This window comes from Ahaetulla prasina, chromosome 2 (assembly GCF_028640845.1).
Source record: "Ahaetulla prasina isolate Xishuangbanna chromosome 2, ASM2864084v1, whole genome shotgun sequence".
NCBI classification, from domain to species: Eukaryota; Metazoa; Chordata; class Lepidosauria; order Squamata; family Colubridae; genus Ahaetulla; species Ahaetulla prasina.
In genome coordinates this window covers 131,447,845-131,469,442 of record NC_080540.1, presented here as the reverse complement: position 1 = coordinate 131,469,442, position 21,598 = coordinate 131,447,845, and the positions used below count along the sequence as shown (strand labels likewise).

The 21,598-nt window shown below is 41.2% G+C and overlaps 1 protein-coding gene across 1 annotated transcript in view; it reads right to left on the bottom strand.

Annotated features, from left to right (window-relative positions):
- Nucleotides 1-21,598, bottom strand: part of GRIN2C (glutamate ionotropic receptor NMDA type subunit 2C) — a 73,433-nt gene that overhangs the window by 15,793 nt on the left and 36,042 nt on the right. The window contains exon 7 of the mRNA XM_058173116.1: nucleotides 12,082-12,207. Coding sequence (XP_058029099.1) covers nucleotides 12,082-12,207 — 126 coding nt within the window. The remainder of the gene's footprint in view (nucleotides 1-12,081; nucleotides 12,208-21,598) is intronic.

The following is a 21,598-nucleotide window of genomic DNA, read 5'->3' as shown; positions in this document are numbered from 1 at the left end:
GCAAACAAGGGAACAGGGTTCCCTGTTCCCTGCCTTAGCAGAGGCAAGAAACAGACTGGTTGTCACAAAAAGCCCCTCTTTATTTACCTATTGTGAATTAATTGCATTCACCCACCGAAAAGTCCAGGGAATAGTTCTTCAAAGAGTTAACTGCAGTAACAGACCTTATCAGTTCCTTGCAATAATTGCAAGGCCATGAGCTCCCAGCCAAAAGGCTGCAAATTAAGTTCTGGCAAGCAGTCTTTGTGGCCCAAACACAATGATCAAAATCTTCAGAAATAGGAACTGTTGTCTCCTACGACAACTACTCCCCTTTCCTTCTATTTATTCCCCAGCCAGGGAGGGGCCATTCAGCGTCCACGTGTATTTTGCTCCCCGAGTTGACTCCTTGTCCTTCATTGCTCACCTCTTCTAACTGCTCTGCGCATACGTGCATCTGGAACAGGCCCCAGCTGTTCTTCCTCCTCATTCATATCAGCCTCCAAAGGCAGCTGCCTCTCCGGTGGCTGGGAAATGTTGGACAGCCCTGGCTCTATCTCTGCGTCCGACACAGAACATCCATCAGAGCCTTCCCCAGACTCCAGAACTGGCCCAAGTTCCTCCTCAATCTCCTTATCATCCGAGTCTGCCGCCAGCTCATTTGGCAGCTGGCGGGCCACAACAACAAGAGGATAAAAAGAACAGGGGTGTGGAGAGGACAGAAGATCATGGCTGTATTCCAGATACATGTGCCCACCCTCTCTCTAATTATCCCCCAGCTTCTCTAGCTCTACCACTCAACTGTTCAGAATTCCTGTCGGCCCCTTGACTGGAATCTTCAATTTGATAATCTATTTGAACTTTGGAGAGACGAAATCCTTCCTATAGGATCTCTGTGTGTTCTTTGACTCAGTGTAACTTGCTTGCTTGTTATTGAGTAAAAACAGATTGGACTGATTTTGCTTTTATATATTTAGTTGTCATTCTGCCCTAAAAAGGGGAAGCTGTGGTTAGGAGATTCTCCAATGTATTTAAGTGTAGGTAACTTTGTCTATAACCATGAAAATACATGTAATTCTAATTAAACCATAATAACGGGACAATTTTGCAAAATACTTTGGAATAACGAAGGCTAAGGGTTTATTAAGTATTCCAAGAGATCAGCCATTGAGTGTTTAAATATATGAACCTTAGAAATCTAAGTCTAGCTTTAATGGTACTGCATATGCCATTAAATGTACATATATTATTCAAGAGCTGAAGAAGCTTCTTGGATGAGAAGCGAAATGTCTTAAAAAAACCCAACAAAAAAAACCCCAAGGAAGCCCAGTTGCCACTTGAAAAAGCAACTTTGGGACAACCATGACCTGGATGACTGAGAATCTCCATAGACATTTACCTATACATGTATTAAATTTTAAAAAGTTAATGGCTACGTTTTTGCCATTTCCCTTTGACCAGCTAGATTGGGCCAGGCCCCTGCATTGGTGTTACATGCCCTACAACTGCTCCTATTTATTGGAGTCATCGGAGAAGATGAAGGAGCAGGACCAACATAATCAGCTGCCTAAAGTAGACTCTGAACAGCAAACGCCGATACCAGATACCAAAGGAGAACCGAGAGTCAGAGAGAGAGAGAGGAAAAAAGACGGTACTGGCTTACAGGCAACCCAGACTAATAGAAAGTTATATCCCTCTCTGCACACACAGCTAAAACGCAACCGCAGGAAGGAAGGCAGCAACATGCTGAACTTGGCCAAGCAGTGCAGATTTTCCCTGGGATTAGAGCTGTAACATTTCATTTGGGTATAGAGATTCCTTCAATTTCTAAGCAGGAGGGAAGCAAAGTGGTGGGCCCAAGTTCTGAATATTTCATTCCCACCCACCCTTGTATTACGACAGTCTTTTTTGCTTTAAATGAAAAATGCAACAAACAAAACTACAATCTGAAAATGTAAAATACTCTGTGTGTGTGAATGAGATGGGGGCGGGGGGAGAAAGAGATTCCAATAAAGCAATCAGGAACATCCAGGTGTCCCATACCCTGCCAAAGAACATTATGGAAGCTAAAAAAAGATTGCTTATTTTTACTCTGGGCTCTTCACTCCTTCTGATTAGTTTGCCATCTCATTCCAGCATCCTTAACTATGATCTCTGAACAGCAGCAAATTTTCCAAGGTGAGAAATTCAGAGAGTTTTCTGGAAGGTGAGATGACTGAACAAAGGTGGCAATGGACAGTCGGAAGGAATTTATTCCACTCACACCCTTTTCATTATCTACATGTCAGGATGTATAAGTTTTATCAAGGATAGAGGTCAACAGCAGCTTGCATCTAAAAGCAGCCGTGAGAAAGCTCTCCAAATCTCTAAGAAGTGGGATACATTAGTTGGAGAATCTGCTCAAGAAGCCTACAGGCACCTTTGCAGATCAGGCTAATCTAGCTTGCTGATGACAGTTCAGGGGCAAAGAACTGTTGAAGAACTGACCAGGACTAGAATGGAGGGATTTTCTGACATTTCCAGTTTTATACATCCATTTGAACATCGTTCTTCTTTGCATTTGATTGGTGTGTATAGCTTGCCCAAAAGACCCTTGGATGGCTGTTTTCATTTAAAAAAAAATAATAATCCACTCAGTCGTAACAGATTTGGTCTCTTGAAATCTAGTGTGTTCAGTGTTTAATATAGTGTAAAAAATATCTAAGCTTTTGAACATCCTTTAGATTTCTCACCCAAGATTTGCTAAGCCTCCAATCTATTGTGCATGTTCCCATTTCCTTATCTGCCACCCTTATCTGCCACCCAGATCTTGGAAGTCATCTAGTCCAGAGGTGGGCTGCTGCCGGTTCAGACCAGTTTGCCCATACTGGTAGTTCCGACCAACTGCCCTGGTGCTACCCCATCCTATATATCTCACTCTCTGGCTCACTCACCCCACCCACGCAGCCCAGCTGATTTCCACACCTCGCCCGCTCTACTCACTTCGGCTGCCCGAGAAGGTGTGCTGGAAGCCACCTGCATAAAATTGCTGTGAGTTTGAAGCCATGCGCGCTCACATTTTCAGTTCTGCACTAGGCCAACTGGTTGTTAAATTACATGAAGCCCACCTCTGATCTAGTCCAACCTCCTGCTCTCGCTGGAGACCTATACTATTTCTGATAATGGCTGTCTGGTCTCTTCTTAAAAGCTTCCAATATTGGGGCACCCACAATTTCCAAATGCAAGCCGTTCCACTGGTTAATTGTTCCCACTGTCAGGAATTTTCTCCTTAGTTCTAGATGGCTTCTCTCCTTGATTAGTTTCCATCCATTGTTTCTTGCCTGCCCTACAGGTGCTTTGGCAAATAAGTTGGCCCCTCTTCCTTGTGGCAGCCCTTCAAGCATTGGAGTATTAGAGATCAGTGGTAATTGCCAAGTTTGCACTTACGACTTTACAAATCTGGGAACAATTACAAATAAATTAATGTCACATACTGCTTCATTGTTCCTTTTTTTAATTTTTTTTATTTACATTTATATCCCGCCCTTCTCCGAAGACTCAGGGTGGCTTACAGTGTATAAGGCAATAGTCTCGTTCTATTTGTATATTTACAAAGTCAACTTATTGCCCCCCCAACAATCTGGGTCCTCATTTTACCTACCTTATAAAGGATGGAAGGCTGAGTCAACCTCGGGCCGGGCTTGAACCTGCAGTAATTGCAGGCTGCTGTGTTCTAATAACAGGCTTCTAACAGCCTGAGCTATTACGGCCCTTTGCCACTGAATGAAAAATTACCCTATCAACCGGGCTTGTGCAGCTCTTCAGAATTAATCCTGGCAGATATGCTACACTTGCTGCTGCTTCCTTCAAAACGTTGTGCCTTTTCCTGGGCTTACATCAAGGGTAGTATTCATTTACGTTCACTACCAGTTTGCAAATGTGAGCGTGCGTGCATGAGTGTTTGCTTCGTTTGCACACGCCACCTCCGTGCATGCACAGGACCTTCTGCACATGTGCAGAGCATCAAAAGCAGGACGTGATGACATCTGGGCAGGTGGGTGGAGCCTCTCAGAGCCGCCACTACCGGTTTGCCCAAACCGGATATTATCGGCTGAATACCACCATTGGTTTACATGGCAGTTGCACAATCTCTGAGATGCAGAGGTCCAATAGCAAGTCCACACTTGCTCTGAAGAGCTGCACATCCCTGTAACTAAGCAGTATAAGAATTCTTATCCTGGGAATCAGACCAAAGCGGACCCTGGAAGGAACACATTGTATGACTCTTCTGTTGTGATCCACCAGCAGCCCACGGACCTGGCAACAGAGTCAGACAGTGAGGAGGCTGGGGAGGACAATGGGCCAGTCCTGGAGTCAGGGGAAGGTCTGGAAGAGGGCTCTGCATCAGAGGCAGAGATGGGGCCAGGGCCATCTGGGAGCGATGCGCGGACTCCGGAGCCTCCAGAGGCGGACAGCAGAGAGGCAGAGGAACAGGAGAAGCCTGTTCCTAGTGCATGTAAGCGAAGAGCTGCTAGAAGGCAAGAGCAGCTAAAGCAAAGAGGACAACTCAGGAATAAGGCCAGGAGATGGCGATCGGCATGGTGAGCAGCGAGTAGCCGCTCCTCAGCCGAATTGAGAAAAAGCCGCGGTATTGTTTGAAGCTGCTTGCAAAAGAGAATATTTTTCACCTAGCAGCTTTTAAAGAAAAGGAAAGAAAAGAAAAAGCAGAGGTAAGTGGGATCGTCCGGTATAAACTTGAGAGAGCCAAGCATTTGGCACTCTCAAGTTTCAGCTTCCATCTACAAAAGAAGTTGCCTGGAGAAAGGGAGAGGAGGCTGCAGCACGTGCCCGGTAGTGCATTATACCGTATCTGCATCGCCTTAGTAAGGGGAGCTGCTCACCTCATTCCTCTGCAGCTGGAGGAAGCTGCTTAGGCAGTGGTGGAATTCAGCCAGTTCGCACCACTTCGGGAGAACCAGTTGTTAACTTTCTGAGCAGTTTGGCAAACTGGTTGTTGGAAGAAATTATTCGGGCAGAGAACTGGTTGTTAAATTCCTTGAATGCCAGCACTGTGCTTAGGTAACTGGAATTGAGCGAGGAAACACAAGCAGAGAGCGCATGGGAGTCCAGCCTGAAAAAAGCTTTTGACTGCAGGCTCCGGATGATATTTTATGGTAAAAGCTCAGTCCTCAAAAGTCTTACCTGGAAGTAAATCTCATTGGGATCACTAGGACTTATTCTGGATGCAGATGGACTGCTAAATCCTGTCCTGATGAGTTCGTTGTGGATCTGAGATAGATTGAGAAAACTTTTGCTTGGGGGCTTTTATGGAAATCGGATTGGCCACTGACATCGTGCCTCCCCTCCCCAAACCAACAAACGACGCCACAGCCCATCTGGGAGGCCCAGCAAAAACAACAAAAGCCATCGTGCTTCCACCAGCACCAGAAGGAGTTTCTGCCATTCCTGAAAGCCACAAAAGCAGGCTTTTTCAAAAAACCCTCCAATCGGAAGTCTACAGAAAACAGGCTGATACTGGAAGCCACAAACTTTTAAAACGTAGCTTTTTCGGTATAATTAATTGATATCCTAAATTGCCTAGCTAATCCTGTCATACAACTATACTCCTTTAAGGGTAACTCTAATCATTAATTACCACTACTAACTTTTATCAATTATCAAATACCAATTTATCATTACTCATTAATTAACACTGTATAGTTAAATATAAATAATCAAATTAATTAATTATTAGCAACTCTATAGTTAAGTAAAATATCATTATTTACTGTTCTGTGTTAATTGATATACTATTAGCATAAATTGTTATCATAATAATTACTTAATGGTTACTATTTCACTATTGATATTGACAAATTAATTTTTAAAATACATATGGAACATTGAACATGGCAAGCAAAAATTCCAAAAGACCTGCCAAATGTCCTCAAACAAAAGTTGTCACTACAAATAATGACCAAAACAAATCCAGAATATGCTATAAATGTAATGATTCCATAAAAGAAAGTGAAGAATACAAGAAATGCAGACTATGCACCAATTATGCCCACCACTCCTGCCTGAAAATAAACAAATCAATAGTCAATTTCCTGAAATCAGATCCTGCATTTATCCATTTTTGTCCATCTTGTCTTCCTAAATTAGACTACCTAAATTTCATGTCTGATAGAGTCCATACCATGGAAACAACTATAAAGTCACAACAAGCTATCATTGACTCCATTTAGACAAGCTTAGAAAAAAGAATACTAGCATGTTTAGAACCACGTTTCACAAATCTTGAAAAAAAATTACAGCACAAAAAAATCGAAACTCAGCAGATCAAAATCTTTTCCAAATCTAACAATCCAATTCAATCCAACAAACATTACCTAATCCACAACCTAAACCGCAAATATCTGCCAATCAACCAAACAACGTAGCAATACTAGTAAAAGATACCATCGAGAGAGGAACAAAAACATCAAAACGCTATATTATTTGGATTAGATATTACCAATGAATCAGATCTATCTAAAGTTCGTAATACCATTAAAAATTACAATTCACCCACCTTCTTCCCTGAAGAAATAACCAAAGTCTCCAGAGATGGACCTGAATAAAAAAACAGTGATGGATCAGTGGCGCCTAAATTCTGTAGAGTCATCTGCATAAATGAGACCAGCAAACGAAAGTTCATTCATGCTACATACTCAATTGCCAGAAGCACCCCCAGCCTCAACAAACTTAGAGCAAGGCCTGATCTATCATTTCTGCAACGGATTAGCTCCAGTGAACTCCGCACAGAACTCAAACGACGACAAGACGAAGGCAAAACCAACCTTTACATTGACTACCATGCTGACTGAATAAAAAGAAAAACATACAGTCAATTGACAAATATCCAACCCCCCATCACTCAAAACATCCAGCCATCTGTCGTACAAAACTTCCAACCATCCGTCGTACAGAACCTTCAACCAACTGTCGTTCAACCAATCAACCTCCAACCATCCGTCGTACAGAACCTCCAACCACCCGTCGTTCAGAACTAGGTACGCACGCCCCTTATTTCCTCAACACCAAACACTGCAGATCTCAAATGCAAACTGATAAATGCAAGAAGCATTGTAAACAAATTGCCTGAATTTCTCCTCTTGTTAAATACTGATACATTTGACATTATATTTGTATGCGAAACACGGCTGAACTCATCCCTCCCTGACTTCATTATTTCAGACAAAGAGTATCATGTTTTTCAGTCAGATCGTGAAACCCTCAGAGGAGGTGGAGTGGCTATCTTTTACAAAAAGTCACTGAATCTAAAAAATATTCAAGTTGCACATAAACTCGCTCTTCCTGAAACTATTGTATGCGAACTGTCCCTTAACATCACACTTCGCTCCTTGCTATGCTACAGAGCCCCTGACTACGACATCGCACATGTGAACATGTTAACCACACTACTAACATGGGCCATCTCTTGCCCATATCCTCTCATCTTCCTGGGTGACCTCAATCTACCTCTTATTAACTGGATAACAAATGAATGTACAAACTGAACCCATCCACACTACCCTGTTACAAATCTAGGTCTTGATCAACTAGTGTCGTGTCCCACTCTCCCTCCGACGACCAGGTCAAGGAAGTCCGTATCAAACATGGCAACGAAGCCTCTGCAGCTTGCCAAATTCCTTCCGAGGTTTATCAGGGCAGGCAGGAGTCCAAGTTGTGACTTCAGCGATAGAGTCCGATAGCAGCAAACTAGATGAGACTTTGCTTGACTCAAGGTTGGAATGCCAAAAGCAGGTCCTTTATATAGGCTGTGGGGTGTGGCTCCATGACTCAGCATTTATCCAGGCCTGCCCCTCCCTTCCTTCTGCTGGCGTCGCCTCTCAGATCTCCGGAAGCGAGGATCCTCCCACTTTCAATTCTCTTCAGCTGGATCTGCTGTCAGTAATTCCAACATGTGGCTGGCTGTTGTGCCTCGCCCGCCCCCTCTCCGCAGCTGGGCCCCTCCCATCTCCTGCTATCTTAGCCAGAGACTGATAGTGCAGACGAATGGCCTGGCATGCCTCCAGCTCCCAGTCCTGGCACCATGCCCGGACAGACTGAGCAAGACGAATGGCCTGGCATTCCTCCAGCCCCCAGCCCTGGCACCATGCCCGGACAGACTGAGCAAATAAACCTCCCCCCCACAGCGTGTGAGCATGATGAGCATGAAGCCAGTCATGAGCTAGAATTGCCGGCAGCTGGGCAGGCAGACGAAGGGTGGACAGATCCATGCTTCCGGAGAATGGAGTGGCGACATCAGCAAAAGGAAGGGAGGGGCAGGCCTGGATAAGTGCTGAGTCATGGAGCCACACCCCATGGCCTATATAAAGGATCTGCTTTCTGGCATTCTTTGAGTCAGGCAAAGTCTAATCTGGTCGCTGAAGTCACACCTTGGATTCCTGCCTGCCCTGAGAACTCTGACAGGAATTTGGCAAAGCTGCAGAGGCTTCGTGGCCACGCTTGATACGGACTCCCTAGACCCGGCTGTCAGAGGAGGAGTGGGACACGACATCGGCTTCCTGCTCACACGCTGTAGGAGTGAAGTTTATCGGGCTTGTCTGTTCACTCCTGACATCCTCTCCGGACATGGGGCCAGGGCCAGGGGCTGGAGGCATGACAGGCCATTGATCTTCATTATCAGACTCGGAGAATGATAACAGGCCCGGGTGGAGACGGGAGGGGCCCGGCTGAGGAGAGGAGGGAGGACGAGGCACAACAACTAGTAACTAACAATACAAGACACAACAACTGCCTTGACCTCATCTTCTGCAACAACGCAAACTCAATTTATGGACTACAAATAAAAGAACCCTTTTCCAACAGTGACCACAGCATGATAGACTTTTGTCTCAATATACGCCTTTACAAAAATCTTCATAATAATGGTATTCCAAACTACATTTTCAAAAAAGCCAACTATGAACTTATAAACACCAATCTCTCATCTCTTGACTGGCAAAATCTATTCTCAACCTGCATCACTGCTGAAGACCACTATAGAGTTTTCCTACTTGAAGTCAATAGAGTCATTAAACTATACGTACTACAAACCACCACCAAAATCAGGAAAAACAAATTACCCATATCAATAAAAAAGCTCCAATCCAAAAAGAAATCCCTCTGGCGAAGAAGCAAAACTGGCTATGTAACCAACTTCAGAAACTGCTACAAAAATATATGCAACCAAATAAAAATTGAATGCACCAATTACCACACCAAACAAGAAGAAGACCTTCTGCGCACAAAATCCAATCGTACTTTTTATAATTTTGTGAACAACAAACTCCATCACTAAAAGGATCTAACAGCAAAGAATATAATGATGAAACAGTTAAAGCAAACCTCTTTAATACATTCTTCGGCTCAGTCTTTGTTAACAGTAATGGCTCATACCCATCATTCCCCAGTCGTACCAACAATGAGTACAATGACCTAACACAAATAGATTTCACAGAAGATAATGTTGTAAAAGCTCTTCGCAAACTGAAACTATCTCTATCTATTGGACCTGATGGTCTATGTGCATACTTCTTACAAAAGCTTTCCACGAACTTAGCAGAACCCCTAAGCATAATCTTTGAAAAAGCTTTCACGACCAGCTCCCTTAACAAACTTTGGTCACTAGCCACGGTCATCCCTGTCTTCAAAAAAGGAGACCCCAGCCTAGTTGAAAATTACAGACCAATCTCTTTATGCTGCGTCACCTGCAAAGTAATGGAATCAATCATCAACCAATCCATTACCCTCCACCTAGAAACAAACAACCTACTCTCTAATAAACAATTTGGTTTCAGAAAAAAATTATCCTGTAATTTACAACTTTTACACTGCAAAAACATATGGACTACAAATCTTGATCAGGGCAAAGCAATAGATGCAATTTACATAGACTTCTGTAAAGCTTTTGACTCAGTGGTACATGACAAACTTCTCCTAAAACTAAAATCCTACGGCATCTCCAGACCCCTCCACAATTGGATAACAGCATTCGTGTCAAACAGACAACAAGTAGTCAAAATAGGCAGTGCCCTATCAAATCCTGTTCCTGTCAATAGCGGCGTTCCCCAAGGCAGTGTTCTTGGACCAACACTCTTCATATTATACATTAATGATCTCTGTGACCATATTATAAGCAATTGTGTTCTCTTCGCTGATGATGTTAAACTATTTAACACTACCAACAATACAGCTACACTTCAAAAAGACCTTGACTTTGTGTCGGAATGGTCAAAAACTTGGCAACTCCAAATCTCAACCAACAAAAAGAATCTGAACACTAAATACAAGCTTGATGGACACTACCTTATAGATGACCCCCACCCTGTTAAAGACCTTGGAGTTTTCATATCAAATGATCTAAGTGCCAAAGCCTACTGCAACTACATCGCAAAAAAGGCTTTAAGAGTTGTAAACTTAATCTTATTTATTTATTTTTATTTATTTATTTTGTCACAACAATATATATAAGTATCATACAGAAAAGATTATATAGTGTATAATGTGTAGCTTCTTCTCCAGAAACACTATACTACTAACCAGAGCATATAAAACATTTGCTAGACCAATTCTTGAATACAGCTCGCCTGTCTGGAACCCATACCTCATTTCGGACATTAATACAATTGAGCGTGTCCAGGAATGTTTTACAAGAAGAGTTCTCCACTCCTCTGTTTACAACAAAATACCTTATGCCACCATACTTGAAATCCTGGGTTTAGAAAATTTAGAACTCCGCCGCCTTCGACATGACCTGAGCTTAACTCATAGAATCATCTGTTACAATGTCCTTCCTGTTGAAGACTACTTCAGCTTCAATCACAACAATACATGAGCAAACAATAGATTTAAGCTTAATATGACTTCAGAAACAGAGTTGTTAATGCCTGGAATGCACTACCAGACTCTGTGGTCTGTTCCCAAAATCCCCAAAGCTTTAACCAAAAACTATCTACTATTGACCTCACCCCATTCCTAAGAGATCTGTAAGGGGCGTGCATAAGAGTACCAATGTGCCTACCGTTCCTGTCCTAATGTTCACTTTGATTGTATACAATTTCATATAGTTATTACATACTTTTGATTATATATATATGTTTATATATCGTATAGTTATTTCATATATATATAATGTTGTATATAATATATAATAATTATATATATATAATGTTGTGACAAATAAAATAAATAAAAATAAATAAATAAAGCTTAAAAGAGCAGCAACGAGCCGTTGGGTTCTTTGTAGAAAATAAACATTGATTTCCGTGCTTCTTGTCAGCGTCTCTTGAACTTTGTGGGGTTTTTGCCAAGAAAAACCTTTGGCAGGTTGCCAAAGACATCAAAGTTTGGTGATAAGGCTGACGGACTGGTTATTAAGAATTTTGTTTTGGACTAAGCTGAGAATGAATTAATTCTCAGCTGTTTTAATAAAATAAGTTTGTTGAGGACTGAATTGTATTTAGTAATCACTACTTGGGCCTTGGTCACAACATCTTCATTGGCAGGGACTGCAATGGGTTCCATGCAAAATACAGAAAATATTTATAAGCTAATTGGAGACATTATCTTCTGCAGTGGCAAACCTTTTCTCTTATGCATGTGGTTTACTACAGTGCATCTCAACCTTTTCTTCACCATGGACCTTCTTTAAATACTTTTTGTAGCCATGGACTATGGCCATGGAGCCCCCCCCCAGACTTAACTGAAGATTTAAAGCATAATATTTTTTCAAGCTTTCATGGACCCTCTGTGATGACATCTTGCTGCCCTCCTGGACTCCCCGGACTCAGGTTGAGAATCACTGGTTTAATAGATTACCATAAGAGAGCATGCTCTATATTTTTTTCTACTCCTTGCTTACTTTAAATCTTTCTGTTCATTCTGGGCTGTCATTCTTCTTAGGATGCTTGGAAAAAGCCAATTGGCAAGTACCTTTGGACTTCATTAGTCTATTTCATTGAAATAACTGGCAGGAAAATGCTTAATAAAAGAATAATCCCGCTTTTTGTCCTTTCCTTCCCCACCATCCAAGTAAAGCAACTCAATCACTGAGGTATTTGGAAACTTACTTACTTTTGCCGCTGGTTAAATTCTGGTTGTAGCCAACAGGACTGAAATATTCAAACACGAAGACTGTGATAGCAACAACCGTGAGACACATCACAAACATCATCACCCACACAGCTGGGCTGTAAGGCTCTAGAAGATGAGAGGAAGCCAATCAAGTCAGGATAACAGGATTGATTAGAAAAATCATTTGTTTATGCACTCTTACTGCAAGCTATATGTACTTCCTATTGGAAGGATAACCCAAAGGACATGAACCAAGACTTACATGCAATGTCTGCTGAGAAAAAAAAATTTGCCATCACATCTTTTATAACTTTACATCGTCATAAGCAAAAATGAGATCTATAACATGGAAGGAATACAAAAATGTTGCAATTTATTGTCCCAAGAAGTATGACATGCCCTACCCACACACTCTATTTTATTGCCCCTCCCCTTTTCTATTCTCCCTCATAACCCCTTGCTATCATCTGTGTTGAAGGACCAGCATGCTAAATTCTCATTTGGAATTTTCTTTATACACTGCCAAATTTTGTGTGTGTGTGTTTCCATATCTGCTGATGTCTCTCTCTTGTGCATAGCTAATAGGGTTTAATTCCTCATCTCTTCTTACTTCTGAATACTGGCAATAAAGAAATGGAAAACAGCTCCAAAACATAGTTGGTGTCAAGACTCACTAGAAATTGGTCCTAAGAACCTGAAGACAATCAGTCAGTTAGTCAGTCATGGATGGATGGGTGGATGGGATGGATATAAAGAATTTTACCTTGACATGAGAGTCAAACAGTAGGCAGGACTAGCATATATTATAAAAGAGCAAGTGCCTTTTTAATTCATGAGTTGTTGCTTCTCCAAGAGCAAACTCAAAGTATGTATGGATGTTGGCAGAAGCAACATTCAAGCCAAGACTATATACTGATTATTGAGAATGGACTCATGTAAATAGAAAGGAACAAACATTCTACTAAATTCCTAAGTAGCCCTTGCACACACAAGGAGCAGTGCCAACTATATAGAGAGATGGCGTTCTTTACTCTGCTGTCTTCCCAATGGGTTGGGAGTCAATTCCAAACATTCCCCATCCAACTAGGCATACGTGGAATCCAATGAATCTCCAGGATATAATTTTGGTAAAGACTGAGCTAGAAGACTCTGCTGGATGCAATTTCATTCACTTAGTTGTTGCAAGTACAGCTGCCATGGTTTGCTGTGATGGTTGCTCTCCTGATGACCCAAGAGCCTAGAAAATGTCTGTAGAATTTCCAGCTTCTCTTGTTTCCCCCAACTTTCTTTTCTCTTCTCCCTGTGCTGTCGGGAGGCTGTCACTCATAATCAGAAGGATGTCAGTATGATGCTTGATATGTAGCTCCTGATTTCACAGAAGGCTCCCATTTCAAAAACAAGCATTTATGCTGTAGCTGCATGCTTTTTTCCCCCTTCTGCAGTCACATGATCTACATTGGTTCATTGTTGAGATGGGGCAGTCTAGATACATCCCTCATCTCAAAGACCGAAGAAGCATTGCCCCTGAAGACACAAGTGGAAGTTAATTCCCAGAGGAAGCTAACGCTGAATCTAACCTGACCCCTTTTCCATTGAAACTCAAGGCAGGAGATCCAGATTACAAGATATTCAAGTAAAAGAAAGGGACATGGGGAGGGGAGTACTTACATTAGCTCCAATCAGAACAAATATCACATATATCAAACTCATATCTGGAATGATTTTATGCACCCGCTGAGGAAAGACCTTTGCTACACTCCTGCTATATATAGCATTTTTTTTAAAAAAAAATAAAACCTAAACTGATAGGACAACAAAAAGGAGAGAACAAGAGTTTTACCCAACAGGAGAAACATTCACTCGCTAAAAGGTGACTCTGCAGATAATCACAGGAAATATATGCAAGGAATGAAGGAAGACAGCACAAGATTATCACTAGCACAAGATTGTCACTAGCATTTAGCAGTCAAGGAACCAAGGGTGAAACATTTTCATAAGCATTTAGAAAATCAAAGTCAAATTAAAAAAGGACAGAAGTGAAAGAGGTTCTTTTGATATTGTCATTTTGGTATTGTCTTGCAAAGAACCCCAAAGACAAAGAAGAAAATAAATATTCCTTTAGAGATGTGTTCAAAAGGATAGTATAGAAAAGAAACCATGGCCTTGTTGGTTGGGGATGATGGGAGTGCAACCAACAGATCAGAATATTATCTTCAAACAGCCACAAGCTAGACTACCACACAGTGGCAATGAAATCAAATCCTCCTTAATTATAATCTCCAATTGATAGAGGATCATGTAGCACAAGTTAATACTGTTAAAGTAACAATTCACCCTCATATACTGTTTACTGAGGTAAAAAGAGACCCTACTAACCATTCATAGAAAATATGTATATTTCATTGCTAGCCTCAGATGTGGGAATCTGACACTGGTTTAAGAAGTTCCAGTGTGAAAGTGGTTTTTTTCCTCTTATCCCAATTCAAAACTCCCTAATATAAAATTCACATCTCAAGGAAGCTTCGAATGATATAGTCAGAAATTCACTCAGGTTTAGTCGTCGTTGTAAGATGACCACTCCTGTCCAATCAATGGGCCATGGGTCTTCATAGCCATATAATTGTGGCTATGACAGTCCAGTCTTCTCATTTATGCAGCCTATTTTTTTCTTTTTTATTGGGTGTGTGTGTGGAGGTTGAACATAGGAATATTGATTTCATGAAAGCGGTATTTTCTATGGGATCAATATTCCCACTGGTAAACGTGAATAAAACAATACTTCAAATCAGCCCCTCCAGTCACTCAGACTTGTTTTTTCTCATGTTTGATTCATATTGAACCTATATTTCTTTGATAGATTCTATCAATATCATAGCAGGTCAATGATTTCACAAATTTATTTTTACTTATGATTAAACTTATGTGCTACCCATCTTGCTTAGAGGCAGCTCAGGGTACCTTACAATGATAATGCTGTCACCTGGGGGTTGTCTAATAGATTACTGCAGATCGGGGTTCAGCGTGGCTGTTTTCTGACTCTTCCCATTTCTCTGGGCAATGTCCAAGGTTCCAGATGTGCTACCTAACAGGTAAGGATTGAAGAGGACCCAGGGGAGATGGATGGGGCAGAGGTACAGAGATGATTATTAGCCTTGCGGTTTTCAAGGGGCAGAGAGAAAGCCAACTCTGCACATCAGGCCATACAGGCTAGGACTCCCATCTTGTGTTTGTGATGAGTAGACAGTTGTGAGAGACTCCATCATTGGTGTCAGAACACCCACCTGGACATGATCAATATAGGGAAACAATCACAGAATCACAAAAACATATGGGATGAAGAAAAACAGTGTGTGTGTGTGTGTGTGTGTGTGAGAGAGAGAGAGAGAGAGAGAGAGAGAGAGAAAGAGAGGGAGACCAGGCCATTTTCAGATGTTGGCAGCAACAGAGAGACACTGAGAGCTCCAGCATTAAAGGCAGACTGAATAATGGGATTAATTCAGTCCCCCCAAATACCATCACTGAGGCCATTTGTCAGCTTGTCCTTTCCTGTCATAAAGGACATAAACTTTATCTGATGGCATCAGATGCATTTCATTAGCATACTGAGAGGCAGATGAAAGGGAAGGGAAGGAGGTTTCGTAATAGTAAGAAGAGTCCTCCATTTCTATTGAGTTTAGGTCTGTCCCGAGGGAAGGACCCGAGGGAAGGAAAAACTAAATGGATACAGATTGCTCTCTAATAGTATATCTGTTCAATAGCATACATTTAAATACTCTTAGGCTGGAGTCCTAGTTGCATTTAACTGGGGACACACTCTGCTAAACACAGAAAGACACTGTCCCAAAGGCCACCACAACCTGGCGCTGCCCGAAGGAGCCACACGAGGGAGAGGCAAGATATGAAAAAGATTTAACAGTGGACAAGTGGGCATATTAACTGGAACATTAAAATATGCTTTTAACCGCAAGCAAGAGCACATTCACACAGCTGGAATATTTAAAAACTTGCTGGGACACTAATGGAATTCTGCACAAGGGCACCTTGTATACCAGAGGCACCCTTGGTAAATGAATTGCAATATTTAATCCTGTTTAAGGCGGACCAAAAAATCTTTCTGCTGGCAAGAGAAAATCTTCTGCACTGGCCCAGGGATCTTCCCTAGGCAGCTCATGCTCACCCAAGGGGGCCCCTGTTCTTCCTCTATTATCAATAGTAAAAGTACTATTTTGAATGCTTCTGACTTTCTGAAAACATGTTACATTTCTTTTGCACAAAATGGGGCATCACAAAATTTGGAATTATAAACAACTGTAAAGGCATACTGTACCTTAATCTGGAACATGCAAATCAAATCAGTTTGTACAGTCTCAGCAAATGCCCCAAACATCCCTAACGATTCATTCAGTAAGGTGACCTATTAATAGTCTACCTATTAATCCCATTGAAATTCTAAATTCTAAATAAAGTATTCCCTAGGGAGCCTACAGTTTTCTTCCTAGAAATACCAGCTGCTGGTGTTCATTGAACTTATATTTGAGTAGGAATTGGTTTGATGAAATCTCTACTCATCCAGGAATTAGCCGATAACACATTCTCAAGGAATACTGTCTTTATGTGAAAAGATTCATTGTGGAGAATAATAGAGTCCACTCAATTGTCAAGCAACCTTCTTGTGACATTCTAGGTCAATGAATCACTTGTCAGCTCAAAAGGCAAACACGGCTGTACATTTTAAGGATAGCATTTCAATTCTTTCAGGAAAAATGGCAGCATTGTGAGATGAAATTCACTTGTTCGGGAATACAATGAGATGCTAACTTGTACTTGTGTGTGATAGGTTTTAAGCTACAGCTGATGAAAGGTGAGATACAATCATGAGGAGCTGTACATTCATCACATGAACAACTATAATTATTATACTACAGGTCATCTGCTAATTATTCTTTCTCACTCCAGTCTACCTCAAAGGGTTGCTGTTGCAGAGATAAGGAACAGGGGAAGGAATACTGCCAGTCTTCCTGAATTCCTGAAAGAAAGGCGATGAGTGAAAGAGTGAGTGGAGATGGGGGTGGGTGGGATGAGAGGGAGGGAAGAAAGGAAGGAAGAAGGAAGGAAGGAAGGAAGGAAGGAAGGGAGGGAGGGAGGGAGGAAAGATGGAAGGAAGGAAGGAAGGAAGGAGAAAGAAAGAAAGAAAGAAAGAAAGAGGAAGAAAGAAAGAAGAAAAAGAACAGAAAGAAAGAAAGAAAGAAAGAAAGAAAGAAAGAAAGAAAGAAAGAAATCATCACCATTACTTTGACTCTGATTGCAAGCTCACTAGATGATTTTCTAAAAATGATAAGATAGCAATGCTGGATAAGCTCTGTTAGAGTACAGTTTCATATTTTCCATTTCCTCAAAGCATCAGAAGCTCTTGAAACTTGTTTCACTTCAAGAGGCTCACAGTTTATTTTTCTGTATTATTTGCTTATTTATTTAAAAAAAAAATGCAAACAGAGGCAATCTGCACTCCTACCAAGCAGCAAATCCATATCTTGGGAGTGAATTTTGAGAGAAAGGCCATGATGCTACTCATTCTTTCTCCTGTTTCCAAACTTAATGGTTCCCTTTGGGACAGACATAACATTGTTTTTACAGCATGTGACAAACCAAGGTTGTTCTCTTGAATTTTTCTTGAATCTCTTTTGTCCTTTGACTCTCACACACAAAAACATAACACACATACACACACACATCCATCTGAAAAGGATAAAGATCCATACAGCAATGTCTGTAGCAGTTTATAACTTATCAGTTGCTGGCTGCTGTAACTGAGTTTTCACTTCGAAGGCGGATGCTTTTACTTCTTAAGGAAGTCTTTGTCCAATGCAGCCCAACTGACCTTGAGAAATTAAGAAGAGTCAAGTCTGGATGAAAGATTATCAGAAAAACTTAGGTGGACTGGACAGTTGAAAAACATCCCAGAAGGCAGCAATAGGGAACACCTACATGGATGCAGCCGGATCTGATTTGAAGGAGATTTGATTTTATCACTTGTCTTAACAGCTCTAGGAAAGAAGGAAGCTGTTCTTTGTGGCTTTCCATTCAGTAGAATCATATTACCGTTCTTTTCTTCCACTCTCTGACATATGCCTAAAATAGGTCTAAACATTTCCGAAGTCACTGACATAATTGTCAAATGGCATTTTGTGTCACTTATTTATATGCACGTGGTGCACGTGCACAGAACTCTAAGATCTTTGTGGATTCACAGCTTGCTTCTTTCACTAATCAGTCTCTGCTGAAGATTAAATTCCCTCTGACCTGAGTCTTTTTGACTTTGTCAGTGTTGCAGCTACTTTTGACATTGAGGCTATTCTCTTCAATAAAAGAAAATATCGGTGGCTCAGGGTTGAACTGTGTGGCCCTTGGTGCTTTCTGAGCTTGGTTATTTTCTTGCACATATGCTCCTGTGCACTGACGATGCTCCTGTGCACTGACAATGTTACCTACCCAGGAAATGAAACATCTGCAAGTAAACAACCGAGCTCAAAGAGCACCAAGAGCTCCACAGGAAGTCCTTGTTTCTGCAGCATCCAATGAACCAGAGAGCCTGTTCAGTTCAGAAACCAGAATGTCGATCAAGAAGCTATCGGATGAGGTCAGGATCATAGGCCTTGGGGATAAACTACAGAAGTGGACTTTGAGGTAAATATATCACAGCATTTCATTCACTGTATTGCTAAACTATGGTTTGTTTAACTATGGCTTGTTAATGTGAACAACAATTGCATGACAATGCAACTAGAGCTAAAGTTGTCGTTTCCAACTCTAGAGGGCGGTACTCATTTCCCTTTCCTAGTCAATGGAATTGGTGATGTTTCCATGGGCATGACTATATGCAGAGGTTCATGGAATGCTGTTAATTTCTCACCAAAATGGTATTTATTTATCTACTTGCATTCGCATACTTTCAAACATCTAGGCTGTCAAGAGCTTTACACACTGTAAGCCGACCTGAGTCTTCGGAGAAGGGCGGGATATAAATGTAAATTAAAAAAAAAAAAAAGCTGAGGCAAGAGCAGGAACTCACCCCGTCCTGTGGTACTAGGGTCACAAACTACCAACCTTCCAGTCAATGAGCCCAGCATCTTAATTACGACACAACTATCTTCCATCTGTTACCCAGACCTTCTATAAGGGAAGTGCTGTGCCTTTTTCAAACTCTAACAACGCTCCTATTCACAACTTTCCAATGAGATGTTATATCAGGAAGTGGTCAGACAAATAGCTCCCATTAATTGAGCCATTCTGGACTATTAAACATCAGTCTCTGAAAAAGAAAAGGATTCCTTCTTTACAATTATCAGATAAAAGTCATATGTTCTAGTTAATATATAACAAGTTCATTATTTCAGGCTTTTAACTTTCTCTCTCGCTCTAGAGAGAAGGAGAATGAACCCCAAACAAAAAGAAACACTGAAGCAAAAATATATTGATATACAATACTGTAAATTGAGACTATTAAGTAGCATTGGATGATCAACACTCAACAAAGATTTGCCAGGGGGAATGCTAACATGCATGAGAAAAACAAATCTTGCTTTTATTTTTTTTCTGTCAAATGAACTTTCTCCAATCTAGTTGATATGACATCCTAGTTTAAAACATGCCCTAGTTTTCATTTCATGCCTTTTCCAAACTACTCTTAAGAATCCAGAAGGTGACTGATATATATGAGAGCTGATATGAGCTCAGCCACACAAATACAGTGGAGCAATGATCAGTCAGAATGAATAATCAGAGCAATAAATTTTTATCTTTTCTCCAAGAAGCATTAAATAATTCATAAAATCAGTGATGAAAATGACTGAATCTTAGCTTTGTAAAGTCCTTTTGCAAATTAGGATGAAGGCAAGAAACGTAAAATATGTACCTTGCTAAAATTTACATATCAAGGCGCCAGAAAAATAACAGATGATGAGAGAGACTAGGCCTGTGAAGCCAGATGCACAAAATAAGTTGGCTTAACACCTAACCTAATTCAGTTTCATGCGTACTTGTGAAAACAGCCTTCAGTGCCCAAAGTAGAACCCTTTTTAAGAAACACATTAACCACTTAACTATACTATAAACAATGTCAACTAGAATACAGGCTAACCTAGGTCCTCATCTATAGAAATCTGATCAAAGACTTTGAAGGTGGCTGTGGTTCATCTCGAAGGAATTCAAAAATTCTTACTACTTAATATAATCCTTCTAGGGGGGAAAATCTCATTTTCAAGCACTCAAAGAGAAAACCAACAGGATAATATTAACCTCAACTTTTTTTTTAATTTAGCTATCCAAGAGAGGCTAACCCCTCTGTATCAATCTTTAACTGTCTCCTGAAGAAGAATGGGTTACTGGTGGTTCTATTTTATACTGAAGAATCCAAAAAATGGGAGGGAGAGAAACTGCAAGGAAGAGAATAACCATAAGATGAAGAAGTGAAGAGATACTTTTAGAAACGAAGAAGACGCTAAACACCCTGGCAGAGAAAGATCTATATCTTGTCCTTTCCCTTTCCTTCCCCCCACCCCACCTCACCCCCTCAGCCTTTCCCTTTTAGCATCGGCAAGACTTCAGAGGGCGAAGACAGCAACCAGAGACCTGGTGTCATCAGTCCGTTTTTGTTCCAGACTATCTCATTTATTCCTGTTCCAGAAACAAAAAACTGCCGATCCCAGCTGTGACTGACAGAGCCAGTTCCTTGTTCTGGTGACCAGAGTCAGACAGTGACAAGAGAGATGCGATTTAGACAGCTGAATGGAGAGCAGCTGACCACAGGCTGGGGAAGCCATCTTCAGTCCTGTTCAGTCCAAGGCCAATAGTCCCAGGTAAAAAGGTAAAGGTAAAGGTTCCTCTCACACATACCTGCTAGTCGTTCCCGACTCTAGGTGGAGATGCTCATCTCCATTTCAAAGCCAAAGAGTTAGCGCTGTCTGAAGACATCTCCGTGGTCATGTGACCGGCATGACTAAACACCAAAGGCGCACGGAACACTGTTAACTTCCCACCAAAGATGGTCCCTATTTTGCTACTTAAATTTTTTACGAGCTTTCGAACTGCTAGGTTGACAATTAAAAATGCCAATTAATTACTAAATGCCAATTAATTACTAAATGTCCCAGTTAGAAATGCCAATTAATTACCTGAAACTGAGGGCAGTTTTGTCTAACACTGATGGACTTGGAGTCTCTGATGAGGGGAAGAGATATTCAGATAAAAAGAAGATCACAGCAAAGGCCTACATTGTGACCCAAGGAGGAAGAAGGAAATGGACTGATGCAGACAGGTATTTAACCTCCATGTTGGCAGAATACGACAAGGTGTTTTTCAGGGAGTAAGGATACTACACCCAGAGATATTCCAAAAAATATTGAGAGACAGAAAGTCTGCTTAGCCAACCTATTTGCAAAAGTGACAGTAATGGTCAGCAGGTAGCTTAGTTGTCTATTCTCCTGTTTCTGGAACAGGAGAGGGAATGGATACACCAATG